The 23,597-nt window shown below is 42.5% G+C and overlaps 1 protein-coding gene across 1 annotated transcript in view; it reads left to right on the top strand.

Annotated features, from left to right (window-relative positions):
- The window catches only part of GALR1 (galanin receptor 1), a 386,889-nt gene extending 367,879 nt beyond the window's left edge, over positions 1-19,010 (top strand). The window contains exon 3 of the mRNA XM_063923325.1: positions 17,531-19,010. Within this exon, the coding sequence (XP_063779395.1) occupies positions 17,531-17,848 (318 nt within the window). The 3' untranslated portion in view covers positions 17,849-19,010. The remainder of the gene's footprint in view (positions 1-17,530) is intronic.
- Positions 19,011-23,597: the final 4,587 nt, after the last annotated feature.

Below are 23,597 nucleotides of genomic sequence, written 5' to 3'. Positions count from 1 at the left end.
CAATTTTCACCAATGAAGCGTCCTCGTATGAACAGCACATGTATAATGGTGGTACTTGTATCGCCACAATACCTGTTCTTTCAGCAGATTAAAATTTACAAAATGCTTTATTCCTTGCAGAATATTTTTAGTTTATGTAGAATTTTTATTTATTTATTTTCCTTGTAGGGACAGGTGGGGGGCTCCAGACCAGTAACTTGCCTAGGGTCCCATGAAATGTAAATCCGGCTCTGGTCAGATATGATCCTAGGATGCACTTCGGATCAGTAATGCATGTAGAAGGGGTGATGCCCCCAACTCCAACCATATCTTAATGAGGGTCTATATGGCAGTCACTACATCACTCTGCATTATTTGGTGGGCACTGCAACTCTGCATTATGTGGTGGGCACTACAATGCTCTGCATTATATTGTGGGCACTGATGGTCTATATTATATGGTTGTCACAAAAAAAGCTTTAATTGGTGTATGACACTAAAATGCTATCAGTATTGTTTGGTGGCCATTAAATTGTTCTAAGTATTGTCTGGCAGTCACTAAAATGCCCTCCATATTGTCTGGCGATCACAAAGACTGCAGATGGAATCAATGATTTTCCGCTACTATGCATTAATCATTTGTTGAGATTTCACTCTGCGCATACGTCAAATTAGCAGTCCAAAATTGCATGGACCTGCATCCATGGGCATACATGAGTAATAACAGGTTAGCTAGAAATAGGCTTCAACTGGATGGTGAGTACTCATTGGATATGGGCATGTTATTCATTTTACGAATTGGCATGGGGGGGCAAGATTTATCTCGCCTCCAGGCAACTAAGATGAAGTCACGCCACTGGTATTAAGTAGTGATGAGCGGGTTTGGTTTCTCGGAATCCAAACCCCCCCCCCCTGAACTTCACCCATTATACACGGTTCCGAGGCAGACTCGGATCCTCCCGCCTTGCTCGGTTAACCCGAGCACGCCCAAACGTCATCATCCCGCTGTCGGATTCTCGCGAGATTAGTATTCTATATAAGGAGCCGCGTGTCGCCGCCATTTTCACTCGTGCATTGGAGATGATAGGGATAGGACGTGCAGTGTTCTCTCAGTTTTTGTGTTCAGTGTGCTGCAATTATCTGTGCTCAGTGTGCTGCAAATATCTGTGCTCAGTGTGCTTGCAAATATCTGTGCTCAGTGTGCTGAAAATATCTACGTTCTCTGCCTGAAAAATGCTCCATATCTGTGCTGCATTGTAGTATAGGAGGACAGTGCAGAATTTTGCTGACCAGTGACCACCAGTATTATATATCAGTACGGTACAGTAGTCCACTGCTCTACCTACCTCTGTGTCGTCAAGTATATTATCCATCCATACCTGTGGTGCATTTTAGTTGTGCGCAGTATATATAGTAGGAGGACAGTGCAGAATTTTGCTGACCACCAGTATATAATATATAGCAGTACGGTACAGTAGGCCACTGCTCTAACTACCTCTGTGTCGTCAAGTATACTATCCATCCATACCTGTGGTGCATTTTATTTGTGCGCAGTATTATATAGTAGGAGGACAGTGCAGAATTTTGCTGACCACCAGTATATAATATATATCAGTACGGTACAGTAGGCCACTGCTCTACCTACCTCTGTGTCATCGAGTATACTATCCATCCATACCTGTGGTGCATTTTAGTTGTGCGCAGTATATATAGAAGGAGGATAGTGCAGAATTTTGCTGACCACCAGTATATAATATATAGCAGTACGGTACAGTAGGCCACTGCACTACCTACCTCTGTGTTGTCGAGTGTACTATCTATCCATACCTGTGGTGCATTTTAGTTGTGCGCAGTATATATAGAAAGATGACATTGCAGAATTTTGCTGACCACCAGTATATAATATATAGCAGTACGGTACAGTAGGCCACTGCTCTACCTACCTCTATGTCGTCAAGTATACTATCCATCCATACCTGTGGTGCATTTTAGTTGTGCACAGTATTATATAGTAGGAGGACAGTGCAGAATTTTGCTTACCACCAGTATATAATATATAGCAGTACGGTACAGTAGGCCACTGCTCTACCTACCTCTGTGTCGTCAAGTATACTATCCATCCATACCTGGGGTGCATTTTAGTTGTGCGCAGTATATATAGTAGGAGGACAGTGCAGAATTTTGCTGACCACCAGTATATAATATATAGCAGTACAGTACAGTAGGCCACTGCTCCACCTACCTCTGTGTCGTCAAGTATACTATCCATCCATACCTGTGGTGTATTTTAGTTGTGCGCAGTATATAGTAGGAGGACAGTGCAGAATTTTGCTGACCACCAGTATATAATATATAGCAGTACGGTACAGTAGGCCATTGCTATTAATATATTACTGGCATATAATTCCACACATTAAAAAATGAAGAAAAAAAATGTGGAGGGTAAAATAGGGAAAGATCAAGATCCACTTCCACCTCGTGCTGAAGCTGCTGCCACTAGTCATGGCCGAGACGATGAAATGCCATCAATGTCGTCTGCCAAGGCCGATGCACAATGTCATAGTAGAGAGCATGTAAACTCCAAAAAACAAAAGTTCAGTAAAATGACCCAAAAATCAAAATTAAAAACGTCTGATGGGAAGCGTAAACTTGCCAATATGCCATTTATGACACGGAGTGGCAAGGAATGGCTGAGGCCCTGTCCTATGTTCATGGCTAGTGGTTCAGCTACACATGAGGATGGAAGCACTCATCCTCCCACTAGAAAAATGAAAAGACATAAGCTGGCAAAAGCACAGCAAAGAACTGTACGTTCTTCTAAATCACAAATCCCCAAGGAGAGTCCAATTGTGTCGGTTGCGATGCCTGACCTTCCCAACACTGGACGGGAAGAGGTGGCGCCTTCCACCATTTGCACGCCCCCTGCAAGTGCTGGAAGGAGCACCCGCAGTCCAGTTCCTGATAGTCAAATTAAAGATGTCACTGTTGAAGTACACCAGGATGAGGATATGGGTGTTGCTGGTGCTGAGGAGGAAATTGACAAGGAGGATTCTGATGGTGAGGTGGTTTGTTTAAGTCAGGCACCCGGGGAGACACCTGTTGTCCATGGGATGAATATGGCCATTGACATGCCTGGTCAAATTACAAAAAAAAAATCACCTCTTCGGTGTGGAATTATTTTAACAGAAATGCTGACAACAGGTGTCAAGCTGTGTGTTGCCTTTGTCACGCTGTAATAAGTAGGGGTAAGGACGTTAACCACCTAGGAACATCCTCCCTTATACGTCACCGGGAGCGCATTCATCAGAAGTCATTGACAAGTTCAAAAACTTTGGGTGATAGAGGAAGCAGTCCACTGACAACTAAATCCCTTCCTCTTGTAACCAAGCTCCTGCAAACCACACCACCAACTCTCTCAGTGTCAATTTCCTCCTTAGACAAGAGAGCCAATAGTCCTGCAGGCAATGTCACTGGCAAGTCTGATGAGTCCTCTCCTAACTGGGATTCTACCGATGCATCCTTGAGTGTAACGCTTACTGCTGCTGGCGCTGCTGTTGTTGCTGCTGGGAGTCGATCATCATCCCAGAGGGGAAGTCGGAAGACCACTTGTACTACTTCCAGTAAGCAATTGACTGCCCAACAGTCCTTTGCGAGGAAGATGAAATATCACAGCAGTCATCCTGCTGCAAAGCAGATAACTCAGGCCTTGGCAGCCTGGGTGGTGTTAAACGTGTGTCCGGTATCCACCGTTAATTCACAGGGAATTAGACAATTTATTGAGTTAGTGTGTCCCCGGTACCAAATACCATCTAGGTTCCACTTCTCACCAGTGTCCTGAAAAATGCAGTTGTACCCACTGTCCACTTACCCACGGACATGTGGACAAGTGGAGCAGGGCAGACTCAGGACTATATCACTGTGACAGCCCACTGGGTAGATGCATTGCCTCCCGCAGCAAGAACAGCAGCGGCGGCACCAGTAGCAGCATCTCGCAAACGCCAACTCATTCCTAGGCAGGCTACGCTTTGTATCACCGCTTTCTATAAGAGGCACACAGCTGACAACCTCTTACGGAAACTGAGGAACATCATCGCAGAATGGCTTACCCCAATTGGACTCTCCTGGGGATTTGTGACATCGGACAACGCCACCAATATTGTGCATGCATTACATGTGGGCAAACTCCAGCACGTCCCATGTTTTGCACATACATTGAATTTGGTGGTGCAGAATTTTTAAAAAAACGACAGGGGCGTGCAAGAGATGCTGTTGGTGGCCCGAAGAATTGCGGGCCACTTTCGGCATTCAGCCACCGCGTGCCGAAGACTGGAGTACCAGCAAACACTCCTGAACCTGCCCCGCCATAATCTGAAGCAAGAGGCGGTAACGAGGTGGAATTCAACCCTCTATATGCTTCAGAGGATGGAGGAGCAGCAAAAGGCATTTCAAGCCTATACATCTGCCTACGATATAGGCAAAGGAGGGGGAATGCATCTGACTCAAGCGCAGTGGAGAATGATTTCAACGTTGTGCAAGGTTCTGCAACCCTTTGAACTTGCCAGACGTGAAGTCAGTTCAGAAACTGCCAGCCTGAGTCAGGTCATTCCCCTCATCAGGCTTTTGCAGAAGAAGCTGGAGAGATTGAAGGAGGATCTAAAACGGAGCGATTCCGCTAGGCATGTGGGACTTGTGGATGGAGCCCTTCATTCGCTTAACCAGGATTCACGGGTGGTCAATCTGTTGAAATCAGAGCACTACATTTTGGCCACCGTGCTCGATCCTAGGTTTAAAGCCTACGTTGTATCTCTCTTTCCAGAAGACACAAGTCTGCAGAGGTGCAAAGACCTGCTGGTGAGACACTTGTCAAGTGAAGTGGAATGTGACCCGTCAACAGCTCCTCCTTCACATTCTCCCGCAACTGGGGCTGCGAGGAAAAGGCTAAGAATTCCGAGCCCACCTGCTGGCGGTGATGCAGGGCAGTCTGGAGCGAATGCTGACATCTGGTCCGGACTGAAGGACCTGCCAACGATTACTGACATGTCGTCTACTGTCACTGCATATGATTCTGTCACCATTGAAAGAATGGTGGAGGATTATATGAGTGACCGCATCCAAGTAGGCATGTCAGACAGTCCGTACGTATACTGGCAGGAAAAAGAGGCAATTTGGAGGCCCTTGCACAAACTGGCTTTATTTTACCTAAGTTGCTCCCCCTCCAGTGTGTACTCCGAAAGAGTGTTTAGTGCAGCCGCTCACCTTGTCAGCAATCGGTGTACGAGGTTACTTCCAGAAAATGTGGAGAAGATGATGTTCATCAAAATGAATAATAATCAATTCATCCGTCGAGACATTCACCAGCAATTGCCTCCAGAAAGTACACAGGGACCTGAGATGGTGGATTCCAGTGGGGACGAATTAATAATCTGTGAGGAGGGGGATGTACACAGTGAAAGAGGTGATGAATCGGAGGATGAGGAGGAGGTGGACATCTTGCCTCTGTAGAGCCAGTTTGTGCAAGGAGAGATTGATTGCTTCTTTTTTGGTGGGGGACCAAACCGACCAGTCATTTCAGTCACAGTCGTGTGGCAGACCCTGTCGCTGAAATGATGGGTTTGTTAAAGTGTGCATGTCCTGTTTATACAACATAAGGGTGGGTGGGAGGGCCCAAGGACAATTCCATCTTGCACCTCTTTTTTCTTTCATTTACCTTTGCATCATGTGCTGTTTGGGGACAATTTTTTGAAGTGCCATCCTGTCTGACACTGCAGTGCCACTCCTAGATGGGCCAGGTGTTTGTGTCGACCACTAGTTGTCGCTTAGCTTAGCCATCCAGCGACCTTGGTGCACCTCTTTTTTTCTGTGCATCATGTGCTGTTTGGGGACTATTTTATAAATCGGCCATCCTGTCTGACACTGCAGTGCCACTCCTAGATGGGCCAGGTGTTTGTGTCGGCCACTTGGGTCACTTAGCTTAGTCATCCAGCGACCTCAGTGCAAATTTTAGGACTAAAAATAATATTGTGAGGTGTGAGGTGTTCAGAATAGACTGGAAATGAGTGGAATTTATGGTTATTGAGGTTAATAATACTATGGGATCAAAATGGCCCGCAAATTCTATGATTTAAGCTGTTTTTGAGGGTTTTTTGTAAAAACAAAAAACAAATCCAAAACACACCCGAATCCGACAAAAAAATTTCAGGGAGGTTTTGCCAAATTGTGTCCGAATCCAAAACACGGTTGCGGAACCGAATCCAAAACCAAAACACAAAACCCGAAAAATTTCCGGTGCACATCACTAGTATTAAGTGTGCTACTACTGTGGGCTTTGTGTATAAGGGGCACTAATGTGTGTCATAACATGAATAAGGGACACTACTATGTGGTGTAATGTTAATAAAATTGTGCTACTCTGAGGCATAATTTGAATTGGAGATACTATTGTTGGTATGTTCCTGATGCTCAGAACTGGAGAGATGTTGCGAGGTGAGTTCAGAGCACCAGGATGCGACGCTGAACTAAGGAGTGGTACGAGAATAGCCCCTAGCACCCTACCTCCGTTGTCTTACCCGTGTGGTCAATTCACGCCTGAGTGACTATGGTTTCTTGGGCCCACGGCAGCCGCGTTTGAAGGGCGGATTAGGTCTGCCCAACTCCGATGCCCCCAGGTCTTAGTGTGAGACAAAGCGTGAACCGAGACAGGATAATAACAAGGGGACCTCTAACTAAAACAAACAAAAGCTAGGGGCTACTACCTACCCTGAAACTAAATATATGTGCGGCACGCCGCCAAAGGAGAAGAACAACAAAAGATACCACTGTCCATTCCCCCACACGGCACCACCGAGTTCTGGGGAGGACAGTGAAAAGCGGAAACCTCCGCAAAAACCACCAACACAAAGGTAATACAAGGATTAAGCGGCCTAGGCCGCAACTCGCGGCAGAAGCCGCTACTCACAAACCGGGAGAGAACCCCAAGTAACGAGAACCCATGGATGACTGCAACAGGTTCGTTTTGGACAGGAAGGATTCCCAGGACCGGCTTCAGAACTCCAGGACACGGGAGCACAGGGAGCAGGATCGACCAGATACAGCTAAACCAGGAACAGATGTTACCAGGCAGGAACAGCATACAGGAAGCAATCACCGGCGTCTGTGCCAGGTAGTGAGGGAGAATTTAACAGGGAACCCTCCAATAGCTGCAGCGAAGCCTGATTAGTAATGTCGTGCAGCTGCCCTGCTGCACGACCAGAGCTAACAGGTGTAATGATTGGCAGGAAGCAACGGGGAACGCGGTAGTCAGTGGCGTCCCCGTTGCTAAGGGTCCGGCGGCTAAGCGTGCACGGCGTCCTAGCGTTGCTAGGGACCCGGCGGCTCAGCGCGCACGGCGTCCTAGCGTTGCTAGGGACCCGGCGGCTCAGCGCGCACGGCGTCCCAGCGTTGCTAGGCACCGGGCGGGCAGGGAAGGAGGTGCGGCGGCCGTGAGCGTAGCTCGGAAACAGACCGAGTGGCGCCGTGGACCGCGGCACCTAACAGTACCCCCCCCTTGAGGAGGGGTTAAAGAACCCCTAAAGCCGGGTTTCTGAGGAAATTCCTGAAAGAATAATCTCTTAAATTTAGGGGCATGTAGATCCTTATCCAGGACCCAAGACCTTTCCTCCGGACCATAGCCTTTCCAGTGAACCAAAAAATAAAGCCGGCCCCGAGAAACCTTGGAATCTAAAACCTTCTCCACCAAGAACTCTTGTTGCCCCTGAACATCCACCGGAGGTCTACCCTGGGAAGTCTTCCGAGGGAATCTCCTGGAAGAAATATACTGCTTCAGAAGGGAACAGTGAAAAGTATTGCCAATTTTAAGTGATTTAGGCAAGCGTAGCCGAAAAGCAACTGGGTTGACCTTCTTAACGATAAGGAACGATCCAATAAATTTGGGTCCCAATCTAGCCGAGGGTTGTCGGAGCTTGATGTTGCGGGTTGACAACCACACCTTATCTCCCACCTTAAAAGTGCAGGGGCGTCGGAACCTATCAGATAATTTTTTTTCTCGGAAGGCAGCCTTCTTAAGGGCAAGGTGCACCTTTTCCCAAATCATTCTGAGACGGGAAGTTAAGGTCAATGAGGAGACTGGAAAATGAGGGTAAAAAGAATTGGCTCTAGGATGAAAGCCCAAGACCGAAAAGAATGGGGACTCCTTGGTGGAAGAATGACAAGAGTTATTATAGGCAAACTCGGCCAAAGGAAGAAATTCAGACCAATCATTCTGAAGTTTGGCCGAATATAACCGTAAATACTGTTTTAACGACTGATTAACACGTTCAGTCTGTCCGTTAAACTGTGGATGGTACCCAGATGTTAAAGAGAGTTTCATATTTAATGAGGCACACAAACGTTTCCAGAAACGGGCGATGAATTGCGGTCCCCGATCAGAGACAATATCCCTGGGTAAACCATGGAGCCTGAACACATGGCGGAGAAACAAAACTGCCAACCCTTGAGCAGAGGGTAATCGGGGAAGAGCAATGAAGTGGGCCATCTTACTAAAATGGTCTACTACCACCCAAATGACTCGAAATCCGGCTGAAAGAGGAAGGTCCACCACGAAATCCATGGATATATGTGACCATGGCCTGAGAGGAACGGTCAAAGGTATGAGTTGCCCGACCGGCAACGATCGAGATACCTTGTGCTGAGCACAAACCTGACAGGAATGGACAAATTCCCTTACATCTTTAGAAAGATTAGGCCACCACACTGAGCGAGAGACTAACTCGAAGGTCTTAGTGATACCCGGATGACCAGAAACTTTGTTATCATGAAACTCAGCTAGAACAGTGCCTCTCAGAAATTCAGGGACAAAGAGACGATCTGCAGGAGTAACTTTGGGAGCCTGCTGCTGAAGCTGGACTAGCTGTGTAAATAAATCCTGTGTGAGGCCTGCCCGGATGACAGACGATGGAACTATGGGGGTAGTAGCCAGATGGTTATTGTGAACCGGAAGAAAACAACGTGACAGGGCATCAGCTTTCGTATTCTTGGAACCGGGCCTGAAGGTGATAATAAACCTGAAATGAGTAAAAAACAGCGCCCAACGTGCCTGTCGGGCATTAAGCCGTTTAGCAGACTCAATATACTGCAGGTTCTTGTGGTCAGTAAACACCGTAATGGTATGCCTAGCTCCTTCCAGCCAATGCCTCCACTCCTCGATAGCCCATTTAACTGCCAACAATTCTCGATTACCAACATCATAGTTGGATTCTGCGGAGGAGAATTTCCTGGACATGAAGGCACATGGGTGTAATTCCTGAGACTCCGATCCTTCCTGAGAAAGGATAGCCCCCACTCCAACCTCTGAGGCATCTACCTCGACAATAAAGGGGAGCTCCGGGTTAGGGTGTCTGAGTACTGGAGCTGAAACAAAGGCCTGCTTTAAGGACAGAAAGGCAGACTTGGCTTCAGGCGACCAATTGGAAGGGTCCGCTCCTTTTTTAGTCAATGCTACTATAGGAGCAACCAAATCAGAGAAGGTATGAATAAAACGCCTATAGTAATTTGCAAACCCTAAAAAGCGCTGAATTGCTTTTAAGTTCGTGGGTTGTGCCCAATTTAGGATGGCCTGGAGTTTCTTAGATTCCATGAAAAACCCCTTAGGAGAAATAATATACCCCAGGAAGGACACTTCTGTGATGTGGAAATCACATTTCTCCAGTTTGGCGTATAAATGATTTTCCCGTAATTTCTGAAGGACCAGTCGCACATGGGTAATATGTTGTTCAAAAGACTCAGAGTAAATCAAAATGTCATCTAAATAAACGACTACAAACTTTCCAAGAAAGTCACGAAGGACGTCGTTAATGAGATCTTGAAATACCGCAGGAGCATTTGACAGCCCAAACGGCATCACCAGGTATTCATAATGTCCTGACTGTGTGCTGAAAGCCGTCTTCCACTCATCCCCAGATCTTATTCGGATGAGATTGTAAGCCCCTCTAAGATCGATCTTGGAGAAGATAACGGCAGACCGGAGCTGATCAAAGAGTACTGAAATCAATGGCAAGGGGTAGGTGTTTTTAACAGAAATTTTATTCAGAGCCCGAAAATCAATACATGGTCTGAGCGACCCATCTTTTTTCTCAACAAAAAAGAACCCTGCACTCAATGGAGATTTCGAGGGTCTAATGAAGCCTTTTTTTAGGCTCTCCTGTACATAATCATTCATTGCCGTGGTTTCCGGCATAGACAGGGCATATAGTCTCCCCTTAGGTAAAGAGGCACCGGGAACTAAATCAATAGCACAGTCATAGGACCGATGAGGAGGCAGTATATCCGCATTACCCTTGGAGAAAACGTCGGCAAAGTCCTGATATTCCAAAGGAATAAGTTCTGGGGTGACGGCCGCAACCCGGACTGGACGGGAAATACACTCCTTAACACAAAAGGGACCCCATCGGAAAATCTCCCCAGACCGCCAATCTATGGTGGGATTATGAAAGGCAAGCCAGGGGTGACCCAAAACTAAGGGGACAGCCGGACAATGAGTAAGGTAAAATTCGATTTTCTCTGAATGTAGGGCCCCTACTGTCAGTTGTACTGGAGGTGTGCGGTGAGTGATAACCCCATTAGAAAGCGGACCACCATCCAAGCCGTGCATAGTGATACATTTATCCAAAGGTATCTGTGGAACGCCTAAAGCCTGAGCCCAACCAAGATCCATGAAATTTCCCGCAGCTCCACTGTCGACGAAGGCCGACACCAAAGAACTGAGGCTACCAAAGGAAATTTTTACAGGAACTAATAAGGAATCGTTAGAGGAGATTAACTGCAGACCCAAGTGAACCCCCTCACTACTCACTTGGTCAGAGCGTTTCCCTGCTTATTCGGGCAATTACGTGCGATATGTCCCTTGCCACCACAATACAAGCAAAGACCAGAATTTAGCCTTCTGGTTCTTTCCTCTGGGGACAGCAGAGAGAGACCCATTTGCATGGGCTCCTCGACGTCCTCAGGGAAAGTATATACACATGGACTAGGCCTGAAACTAGCTCCTCTTTCAGCCCTCCGCTCACGGAGACGACGATCAATTTTAATAGCGAGCTCCATGAGTTTGTCTAGAGTCTCAGGAGTGGGGTACTGAAGAAGACTGTCTTTAAAAACTTCAGACAAACCGAGGCGAAACTGAATGCGCAGGGCCGGGTCATTCCAGCCACAGTCGTTCGACCAACGGCGAAACTCGGTACAATACGCCTCAGCTGGGTTTTTCCCTTGCTTAAGTGCACGCAGGTGGCTCTCAGCTGATGCTTCTCTATCAGGGTCATCATACAAAAGGCCTAAGGACTTAAAAAAGGCATCAACCGATAGCAAGGCAACATCATCCGCTTTTAGCCCAAAATCCCAGGTCTGTGGATCACCTTGTAATAATGACATCACAATCCCGACCCGTTGAGACTCAGTACCAGAGGAACGGGGCCTTAAACGAAAATAGAGCTTACAAGCTTCCTTAAAATTAAAAAAATCCTTTCGGTTACCCGAAAAACGGTCGGGTAAATGCATTTTTGGTTCTGGAATCATACTCGGGGAGGCTCGCAAAAGATCTTCCTGCGATCTCACCCGAAGAGTAAGATCCTGAACCATCTGAGTTAATTCCTGAATCTGGTTGGCCAAAAGCTGGCTGGGATTTGGACCTAAAACTGCCGGATTCATGAGGCCGAATTTCTAAGCCCACCAAATACAAAACATCTTTTTTTTTTTTTGTGTTGTTTATTTTTGGGCCGGTGATAATGTTACGTTCCTGATGCTCAGAACTGGAGAGATGTTGCGAGGTGAGTTCAGAGCACCAGGACGCGACGCTGAACTAAGGAGTGGTACGAGAATAGCCCCTAGCACCCTACCTCCGTTGTCTTACCCGTGTGGTCAATTCACGCCTGAGTGAGTATGGTTTCTTGGGCCCACGGCAGCCGTGTTTGAAGGGCGGATTAGGTCTGCCCAACTCCGATGCCCCCAGGTCTTAGTGTGAGACAAAGCGTGAACCGAGACAGGATAATAACAAGGGGACCTCTAACTAAAACAAACAAAAGCTAGGGGCTACTAACTACCCTGAAACTAAATATATGTGCGGCACGCCGTCAAAGGAAAAGAACAACAAAAGATACCACTGTCCGTTCCCCCAAACGGCACCACCGAGTTCTGGGGAGGACAGTGAAAAGCGGAAACCTCCGCAAAAACCACCAACACGAAGGTAATACAAGGATTAAGCGGCCTAGGCCGCAACTCGCGGCAGAAGCCGTTACTCACAAACCGGGAGAGAACCCCAAGTAACGAGAACCCACGGATGATTGCAACAGGTTCGTTTTGGACAGGAAGGATTCCCAGGACCGGCTTCAGAACTCCAGGACACGGGAGCATAGGGAGCAGGATCGACCAGATACAGCTAAACCAGGAACAGACGTTACCAGGCAGGAACAGCATACAGGAAGCTATCACCAGCGTCTGTGCCAGGTAGTGAGGGAGAATTTAACAGGGAACCCTCCAATAGCTGCAGCGAAGCCTGATTAGTAATGTCGTGCAATTGCCCTGCTGCACGACCAGAGCTAACAGGTGTAATGATTGGCAGGAAGCAACGGGGAACGCGGTAGTCAGTGGCGTCCCCGTTGCTAAGGGTCCGGCGGCTAAGCGTGCACGGCGTCCTAGCGTTGCTAGGGACCCGGCGGCTCAGCGCGCACGGCGTCCTAGCGTTGCTAGGGACCCGGCGGCTCAGCGCGCACGGCGTCCCAGCGTTGCTAGGCGCCGGGCTGCCAGGGAAGGAGGTGCGGCGGCCGTGAGCGTCGCTCGGAAACAGACCAAGCGGCGCCGTGGACCGCGGCACCTAACAATTGTGTGACCTCGCTCCTTTCTTTTTGAGACCATGCTCTTTTTTGCAGCACGCACCGCAGGCAATCCCTTTATTACATAGGCACTGATAACATGTAATTCACTATGCAAGTTCAATGGGAAATGTTATTGAAAAGTAAAAAGGTAGAGAGTTGGCGTGTCAGGGCAACTGGATTGATTATGTACTATTTACTCAGTATGAGAGAGACACTAGGAAAATTGTAGATGTGGGTACAGTAGCTGGAGTTAATTAAGAAGAGGGACTGTGTGTTAGTGCACAGAGTTGAAAGACCTCTTAAGGGAAATAATTGCCAGTTCATAAACATTTTACGTTAGGCAGGTGTGAAAAAGCGTAACAGGTAAATTAACATCTGCTAATCAGTTCTACTAGAAAACAGAATTCAAGGTTTAAGTTTGATGAAAGTACCTTCAATTATATGGATCATTGTAATACTAAAGCTGGGCATACACTATATAATTATCTAGTGGATCATCTGCCAGATATAGCTGGTTGCAATGAAAATCTGTTAATGGTTGAGAGCAAATGACAGTCGACCATTTGATCCCAAACACTGAAACAATTGAAAATGGACAAAACCTGTTGTTCATACAAATGGGTTAAATCACGGATTTAATGTTTTTGTAGGAACAACAGGTTTTGTGATCTCCCACATAATAATATATAGATGGAGCAACGCTCATTGAGCTTGGCTACATTGCAGTTGGGGGTGCCCAGCATTCCTAGGCGCAGGCACACCACCGAATGCACAGAGACGCTCCCATTCCCTTTGAATGGGGTGCGTGCGCATATACGATGCACACACATCTCATTCATGCCTGGGAGTCCACCTCGCCATGTGCACTTAGTCGCAGATGGAGCAACAATTAGCGTTGCTCCATCTGTAAAATATTGGTTAAACAAACTGGTTAAATCACATCTTTAACCAATTTGGATGAATGACGGGTTTTGTCTATTTTCCTTTTTTTGTTAGCAAATGGTTGATTGTCATTTGTTCTCATCCAATATCAGATTTTCATTTAAACCAGCTGGATCAGACAGATAATCTGCCAGATAATTGTATGGTGTATGCCCTGCATTAGTCTGTAAATATACACTGAGACTTAGTATAATAGTGATAGCAAGGGCTACTCTGAAGCTGCACAAAATGTTTTTGCTGTGCTCAGCTGCAAAGGCGTTCGCACACTTGCTAAGTGAAAATACACTCCCCCGTGGGTGGCGACTATGCGTTTGCACGGCTGCTAAAAGTAGCTAGCGAGCGATCGACTCACATGACCCCCAAAGTTACCTGTTATTCGCATTAATGGGAACCCATAATTGAAATTTTTGTCATGGCTCCACTAATTTTAAAAGTGTCCCGAACTGCAGCCCACGCACCCCCATTGTGACGCCAGTAATGTGGCACTCTAAAAATGAATTTATAAAGTCAAAATGCCAATATTTACGGTGTATCCAATTAGCTGCATATCCAACAGCATGTAGTTCATATAAAATATGTGAAGCTATACTCAGGATTGGTTATGATGGAGGATATTTGTTACATACAAAATATTAACATGTTTATTACTTAGCACCAGTATATTGTAGTAATACATGAAAGAAACAATGTACCAGAATCCACTGGCGTATTTATTTTTATGCAGTGCGTGTGGTGCACACTGGCCCCTGAGTATGGAGAGCCCACACCGCACACGCTGCACCCATTATTTTAATACTACCCCTCTCCCGCGCCAATGTCAGCAATGCTGCAGAAAACTTCAAGGAAATGGCCACCGTGCCATTTTATTGGAGATCTGTGCATGCACATCAGGGTCTGAGCACTCTTTTGCTCAGACTCTCTATAGCACTGCACCACTGCTGGCGCCTGGCAGGTAGGAAGGAGCCCAGATGAAGGAGGCTGCACATGTACTCTTCAAAAACGCCTCTGCCAGAGTCAGAATTTATACCTATTGTTGGTGGGTGTGGTATGATAGGTCGACAATTCCAAAATAATGAAGTAATATATACTGGCACTAAGCCCTAAACATGGTAATACAGTACCAATGTGTTAAAAATAAAAAATGATTATCACCCGAAAAAGTAATCTCTGTCCCTTGTATGATTGATCACAGCATGGGGTTTCCACATACACATAATATCAACACAAATGAACAGAAAATAACAAACAGCCTAGCACCTATTTAGGGCACTAACTCACTTCTTACTATAATTATGCAGGTAGTCTGCAAACGAAGTCTCAAAAGTCTTTACAGTCCTATCACAGGTATGTCACAGGCTCCAGCCTGACTTTGCTCACATATAGTCTCACAGTCTGGCCTGCTTCCTTGCAGGTAACACTTGCTCCTGCCTGGCTTTGCTTGATGCCATAGATCCAGAGATGCAGTTTATCCACAGAACTTGGTAGCCCACCCTGCCACATGCAGGTCTGAAATGGCCTTCTTTCCCTCAGCAGCCTTCAAATATACTGGAGCAGACTGTGTGTCTGCTCCAGCCCACCTGGGCTCTGTCTCAAGGTGTGGTCACATCTGACATTTTTTTCCCTGTGTGGGTAAAAAAAAAAAAAAAAAATATATATATATATATATATATATATATGTATATATATATATATATATATATACATATATATATACATATATATATATATATATATATATATATATAAATAAAAAGATATATATATATACATCTTTATTATGTAATATATATCTTTAGAATGTAAGCTCTCACGAGTAGGGCCCTCTTCCCTCATGTGCTTATCCTTTTCTTACTTTAATAATCCTCAACTGCCCATATCCTGCAGTTTTTTGGCCACCTTGAAACGTATCTCTATGTCGTTTACTGGTGTTGTTCTGCTTAGTTACCCTGTACTTGTCCTATATTGTCTTCAACTGTAAGTCACTGTTTTCCTGTTTTGATTATGTTCATATGTACTCTGTAATTGGGCGCTGCGGAACCCTTGTGGCGCCATATAAATAAAGGATAATAATAATAATAATAATAATAGAGAGAGAGCGAGAGAGAGAGAGAGAGAGAGAGAGAGATAAAAGCACTGGTTTCTGACCTACATTATATGATTTAAACTCTTCGGAAAATGTCTGTTTCTGCAAAACAGACTTTATTAGAGTTCTGATTTACGAAAAGCTGGTTAAGGGTTCCTGGGGCTGTGGATGGAGAGAGTGGATGGGCTTCATCCCTCAGGCCCATTTTAGATATTCAGCCTGAAAGCAGGTTAATTAGTACCTGCACCTGTAAGAGGCTTATATAAGGTGTGTCAGTGCTTTACTCAGCGTCTCACTACCTGGAGGAACAGGCAGCAGGCTTGTTATGAGACACTGTGTTTTTTTTCTGACCCTGAGTACTGTGCATATGCCTATATCTGTGGTAGGGGCATAAGGTCTTACAATCCTTTGAGAGAGGAAACCCATTTGTTAATTAGAGCACACATGGGTTAGGTTTTATTTTTATGCTTTACATTTTATGTAATGCACAATAAAACTAGCTATGGCTTCATTGCATGAACATCCCGGACTTGTATACTACTTCCTGGCTGCTGTGTGTTTGGATTTGCCCATTCACACACACACACACACACACACACACACACACACACACACACGCGCACGCACGCACACACACACTGTTTATACATAGACACACACACATACACAGTATTGTAATATTTTGGATATTTAAATAAAGATACCTATACAAATAAATTCAGAAGAATCTAGTTAAGTCACAAGATGTTTAACCATAAAAAATTATTTTATTCAAGAAAGATTAGAAAACCACATGCAGCTTCCAGCTCAGTTACAAAACATCGACTGAATTAGTGCAAAGGGCTAATATTACCAAATATATTTCTCAAAATTCTCTGCAACGATTTTTATTGGACTATATTTTGCATTAATTGTACTCCTAAATATTCATGTGATATAATTGTTTCTATGAAAATTATAATTTTGAAAAAGTAAAGGTTATCCAATAATTGGAAATTATTAGTTTATAAGCAACACATTTATGCATCGTTACTATTTTGGCAAAGATTTGTAATTTGGAAAATCACCAATCCTTCTTGTTCCTAAATACAATGTGTGGCAATTTGGGGGAATGTTTCTATGAAAATTATAATTTTGATAAAGTAAAGGTTATCCAATAATTGGAAATTATTAGTTTATAAGCAACACATTTATACATCGTTACTATTTTGGCAAAGATTTGTAATTTGGAAAATCACCAATCCTTCTTGTTCCTAAATACAATGTGTGGCAATTTGGGGGTTAAGTACTATAATTGACGAAATACAGTATGAAAACAAAGGGATATATTTACTAAAGGTTGATTTTTAATGATTTTAAATGAATGAAAATAGATCTAAATTGATGTGTTTTTAGGGACTAAAATACAAATTTACTAACAATTTTTTTATATTCATTTTTAGATAAGTATTGTAAATGTGTATTTTAGTCCGTGAAACTCAACATCATATAAACATAGAATTTGATGGCAGATAAGAACCACTTGGCTAATCTACTCTGCCTTTTGTTTTTTTACTTTTTTTTAGATCGACTTAAAATTGATAAAAATCAGCAGAAATCAATCTTTAGCAATATACATAAATATATTAGTGATACATCATGTTAATAATCTTCTTTGTGTTTTATGCAGACTGCACAAACAGTTCTCGTTGTTGTTGTGGTATTTGGAATATCGTGGCTGCCTCATCACGTGATCCACCTGTGGGTGGAATTTGGAAATTTCCCTCTGACGCAAGCATCATTCGTCTTCAGAATTATTGCTCATTGCCTATCATATAGTAACTCCTCTGTGAATCCTATCATTTATGCATTTCTGTCTGAAAATTTCCGAAAAGCCTATAAGCAAGTGTTTAAATGCCAGATTGGGTGTGACTCAATGCAAAGTGATGCTAAAGAAATAAAAAGCAAGATCGAAACGCCTCCATCTACGAACTGCACTCATGTTTGACTAGGCTGAAATGATCATCCTGTTCAGATCAGTAAAACAGTTGCAATATTTCAAAGCACATACTTGGCTAAAATTGCAACTACATTGTCAGGTTTTAATATAGCTGGCACCTGCTTCAGTTAACATACATCTTCTAAGTTATATCTTGTAAGCTACTGATATTTCAAAAGTTCAAAATCAAGTGAAGTGCTCTTGATCAAAAGAGTTGTAAGAAGAGTATCTTAAAAACTTTTTAAATTGTAAATTAAAATATTTTTTTATGTTTAATGATAAATCATTCAAAGTGCTGTGTAAGCCAGTTTATAGTATCTGCCAACATTATGTTAATATTATTGTTGCATTATGATGTTATACTTAATACATGTTAAATGTTAAGGCTGCTGTTAAAAAATATGCTGTAAAGTATAGCTACAAATATAAAACATTTTTGTACAAGTGTAGGAAAAAGTAGGACAGAGGACACACAAGATTTTTTTTTGTGTATGATATATCACGTGTAGTTAAATAACTATCCACACTACATGGGATAGTGAACCACTAATTAGATACAGACTTTATTTATGAAAGCATTATTTAAATGGAATGTATATAATAATGCTTTTTTATATCTTATTTATTTATTCATTCATTTATTTTCAATATAATAGCAAGTTTGAATCACACTTTAGTTTATCAATTTTAAGATGAGGAAATAAGATTTATAAAAAAAATTCTGGTTTCCAAATACAATGTTAATATTATGGTATTTTTGTGTTACGAAATAATAAAAAATACATTTATCTTGCCCACCTACTGTACATGATGAAATAAGCAGACATGTTAGCATGATATAAATAATGAAAACAATCTTGTAATTAACTGTATATTTCACTATTTTATGTATTTCTCTATGAAACAAATAAGTTTATTCATACTAATTATTAGATATTTCCATTAATGCAGATGTTTTTACTTGTTAGTTTAGCAATTAGATTGTAATGTGATATACTGATCATGTTAATACAGTATATTTTGCTCTTTGTTACACTACATTAAATGTAAGCATGATGTTTATGTATGGTAATGCTGTGCTGTACACTGAATTATTTTTGCAATAAAAATTTAACTTGTCCTGCAAATGTGAGAAAATTAAATATAGAGCATTTTTTTATATTTACATTTTACTTGAAATTTAATGGGGAATATGACTGTTTGGATGTATAACTCACATGTTCATAAACACTAATCATGTACTGTATGTTTAACCAACCAATAATAAAGAAAATGTACAGCGCTATACTCTAAGCAGCCGTAAAGAGGAGATACTCACTCTCCATACAGATAACAAATAATAAACAAAATGTACAGCGCTATACTCTAAGCAGCCATAAAGAGGAGATAGTCACTCTACATACAGATAACAAATGATAAAGAAAATGTACAGCGCTATACTCTAAGCAGCCGTAAAGAGGAGATAGTCACTCTACATACAGATAACAAATAATAAAGAAAATGTACAGCGCTATACTCTAAGCAGCCGTAAAGAGGTGATAGTCACTCTACATACAGATAACAAATAATAAAGAAAATGTACAGCGCTATACTCTAAGCAGCTGTAAAGAGGTGATAGTCACTCTCCATACAGATAACAAACAATAAAGAAAATGTACAGCGCTATACTCTAAGCAGCCGTAAAGAGGTGATAGTCACTCTACATACAGATAACAAACAATAAAGAAAATGTACAGCGCTATACTCTAAGCAGCCGTAAAGAGGTGATAGTCACTCTACATACAGATAACAAATAATAAAGAAAATGTACAGCGCTATACTCTAAGCAGCTGTAAAGAGGTGATAGTCACTCTCCATGCAGATAACAAATAATAAAGAAAATGTATAGCTCTATACTTAATGTTATGTGTGTATAACCACTTTCATGAAAACGGGGTACACTTCTAGTCAGCAGTCACTGCTGCCCTTGGGATGCAGTGCCAGCCAAAGTATACAGGGCCAGCTCACATGAACATACATGTGCCTACGTCTTGGCTTCCTTCCCTGAGGATCAGTAGCTTCTACTGCATGGAAGATGCTGTGTCACTGCTTTGCCTGTCAATTGTCATTTAGCCAGCCCCCGGACTCATGTGACACCAGCCAATGGGAGTCCAGGGGCAGCCTAAATGACGAAAGACAGGCTGAGCAGTGTGTTCCATGCTGCAGCGGCTGCTGATTCCCAGGGAAGGAAGCCAGGACATATGTTACATACAACTTTACATGTATGTTCATATGTTCTGGCCAGCTCCCCCTGCTGCTGCCCAGGGGCAGCAGCAGCCGCTGTTCCTAATCTAATAAATCATACAGTATTTCATGCATGAAACAATGATTAACATATAAAATATTTAGTAGCATCAGCACAAGTATCAGAAACAAGCATTTGAGTATCAAGGAAAATAAATGGAAATGGTTTTTTATGTATTCAAACCACATTTACAGTATTGTTGCAAAAATAAATCATCACATTTTTCATGAAACTTCCTCACTATATTTATATTTTATTATATATATTTTTGTTAAATAATGATTTGTACCTAGTTCCACCTTTCAGAAGCAAGTACATTAGAAAATATATACTTCCTGCCACAAGTTTCGAGCATGTCAAAGTGTATGTACATACCTTAAACTGACTATTGTTAAGCTAAAGACAAGAAACATTAAAAATGTATGGAGTGAATAAAGATAAGAAAAAAGTATATCTTAAAATACTCTGTGTGCTTTGCTGGTGCTGTGTGAGTGCCGACGTGTGCTCACACAAGCAGAACACACGGAAAGGATGAAAATATCATCAATGGTGCCGCAGACTATATTATTAATAAGTGCCGTACACTGACATAACGTGGAGTCAGTCTGTGGCTGTAAGGCAAAGTTGGGCACACACAGGGAACGTTGATCACCAAGAATGGGCTGCAGATATTAATAACAGCACGGTACACTCATTTAAAGTGGTGCCGGTACTCATGTATACAGCACCAGCGAAGCATACAGAGCGTGTAAGATCACTATCACCAGCACCATTAATACTTAGAAATAGTGCCACTGCTCAATTTACCTAATAATACATCTAAAGAAGATCTAAAGTATAATTTTAATTAGCAGTGACAACTTACAATAAAGCTGTAGACTGCATTGTATCACTGAAGCTGCATGCCTCAGAGAGAAACTGATTCACCATCACTGTGATTTTCATATACTAATCAGTGGTAAACGCAGGATTTCTAGAGGGGGGGTTTCCAAATGCAATCCACAATCTCCCACTCTGTGAAACATTGGAGCAAGTGCGAGAGTCTGGGGGAGTGGTTGAAGAACCCAGTAATGACCCTGGACATTAAACAATGGTCTTTTTATGCACCAGATACTGTAGTGAATACAGTATTAATATTAAACACTATATACTTTCTATAGTATAGGCTATATCAAACATATTTAAATCATATAAATAAGATAAGTGGTCAGGAAAAGGTTAAACATCCCATAATAAATACATAAATACATAAACATACCATAATAAATAAATAAATACATAAACATACCATAAATAAATAAATAAATACACAAGCATAATAGGACCAGTACTGCACTTTCTAAGGGTGTGTACACATGGTGAGATCCCTGCTATGTTTGATTTTGACTATGCGATTTCTCTTGAACTCCCCCAGAGCCCAGATAGCACAGAAACTACAGATTTTGACTATCTGTGCTTGAGATTTTGTCTATGTACGATTTTGTCAAAGTGCCAATGTTGACTATACTTTGTATTAGATAGTACACTAGATAGTCAAGATTGACTTGCCTGCACAGTCTATCTAGACTTGCGATACCGACCCAAAATCTTACAGATTTATCTCACCGTATGTACACACCTTAAGCACACAATATCCCACCCCATGGTAAGGGTCCTGTCTCTTCTTACTGGTAGCTACTCTCTGGTCCAGTGCACTGAATGATGACTTATATCCATAAACTTGGTAGAAAAAGCTGCTACCACTGGGCATGTGCAGCAGCTCTGCTCTGTCCCTTAAACAACACGGCAGCACTTCTAGTATTCATATTATATACCATTGCTATTGCTTTCATAATTTAAGCCACTTGCCAAGAGGAGGGAGGTTTCCGGGCAACCAGAACCGCCCAGCCCCCCCCCCCCCCCCCGATCACCCCCACTTTTGCTAACGCTAATTGTGCCAGCTACACTATGTTTGCAACAGGGGAATAAACTAACAATTTTTCTGTAAACATTTTTTTTCTATTGTGCATCATAGACCAACATCCTATAAGCATTGAATAGCCTCTGAATAAAGAAGCATGACTAGTGAGGTTGAGATACTTTGGTATAAGAAACAACTGTATCCATGACTAAACTGTAGAGTCTAAAATAATATTATTATATTGTATTGTGGTTACCTAAAGTACCTAAGTTTTATACAATGAATGACAAAATTAGAAAGGACCACACATAGAAATGTATTTCTGTATTTACAGAAGGCAGATAAAAAAGTGTCAGTCATAGTGAAAACAGACAATAATAACAGGAGATTATTAAGCCTTTAATGTACTATTGAGTACAGTAGTAAAAACAATAGGCAGCAGCCACTGGTTTGGAGTTTTTTAAGATACACTTTTTTGTAATCTTTATTCACTATATACCTTTTTTAATATTCCACCACTTTTCAAAAATGAACACAGGTTTTAAAACTTAGCAATAAAATAGAAATTTAACTGAAATTATAAGGTATTTAGTGCACCTACGCACATACTTACCTTTTATCTTGTGTTATTGTTTATGGTTTCAGTGAATTAGTGGGTAGCACCTCATAAAGAAATATAATAGGGATATATAGTATCACCTGGAGAGATTTATATACTGTACAAACTAGCTGTTCTACCCGTTCTGATTTTAATGGTTGTACTGTACATATAAATAAGTGTTACAAATTTGGTAAATCTATAGAGATGTAAATTTGAGATGTCTTAATGTAAGTAAATATTAATCCATGGATCTTGGCGTTACCCGAGGAGCACCCGAAGTATATACGGTAAAAAGTGACTGGACCATTTTTGTAGTTTATTCAATTCTACACACTAAAGGTGCAATCCAAATATTGATCTGATTGTAAGTTTTGGCGTTATTGTTCACACAACACAAGCCATGCATCGGTAATGATGTCATTATGTCAGCCCCTTTTCATCCCCTATGGAGAGGTTTATTAAAATTTTAATTACTTAGTTTTCCTATTTCCCACCTGAAGAATACCTATGTTAAATTTCAGCTTACTATCATTTTGAGAAGTAAGAGAATTACAGATGTGTTCTCACACATCTTTGCTTTTTTTAAAGCCATGGGGTGGCATTTCCCTGATGCAAACGCATTGCGCGAAAGTGCACTGCCATGACTGCTTTGATATGCTAATGATCAAAAGCATGCGTGTCGCAATTGCACACAGAATGGGACATATAACTACGGGTAGTGGGAACATGTTCTTCTACTACCCGTCCCCACAGTGTCTCCCACTCTAACTATACACCGCAGCGGGAGCATCTTAATCCCGCTGCCTTGCCACTACCGCCAAGCTGCTCCGGTGTCTGTAAGATGCATCACGGGCTAAGATGTATAGTGACACATCTGTAGTGATGAGTCAGTCAGTCAGTGGGTTAGAGAAGGATTTTGCATTTATATATATAGATGAGAATAAGACTTCACAGTAATTAACATTATTGAATC

Source organism: Pseudophryne corroboree, chromosome 5 (assembly GCF_028390025.1).
Source record: "Pseudophryne corroboree isolate aPseCor3 chromosome 5, aPseCor3.hap2, whole genome shotgun sequence".
NCBI lineage: Eukaryota > Metazoa > Chordata > Amphibia > Anura > Myobatrachidae > Pseudophryne > Pseudophryne corroboree.
Note: the sequence above shows the minus strand (reverse complement) of the source record. Positions and strands in the feature narration are given on the sequence as shown.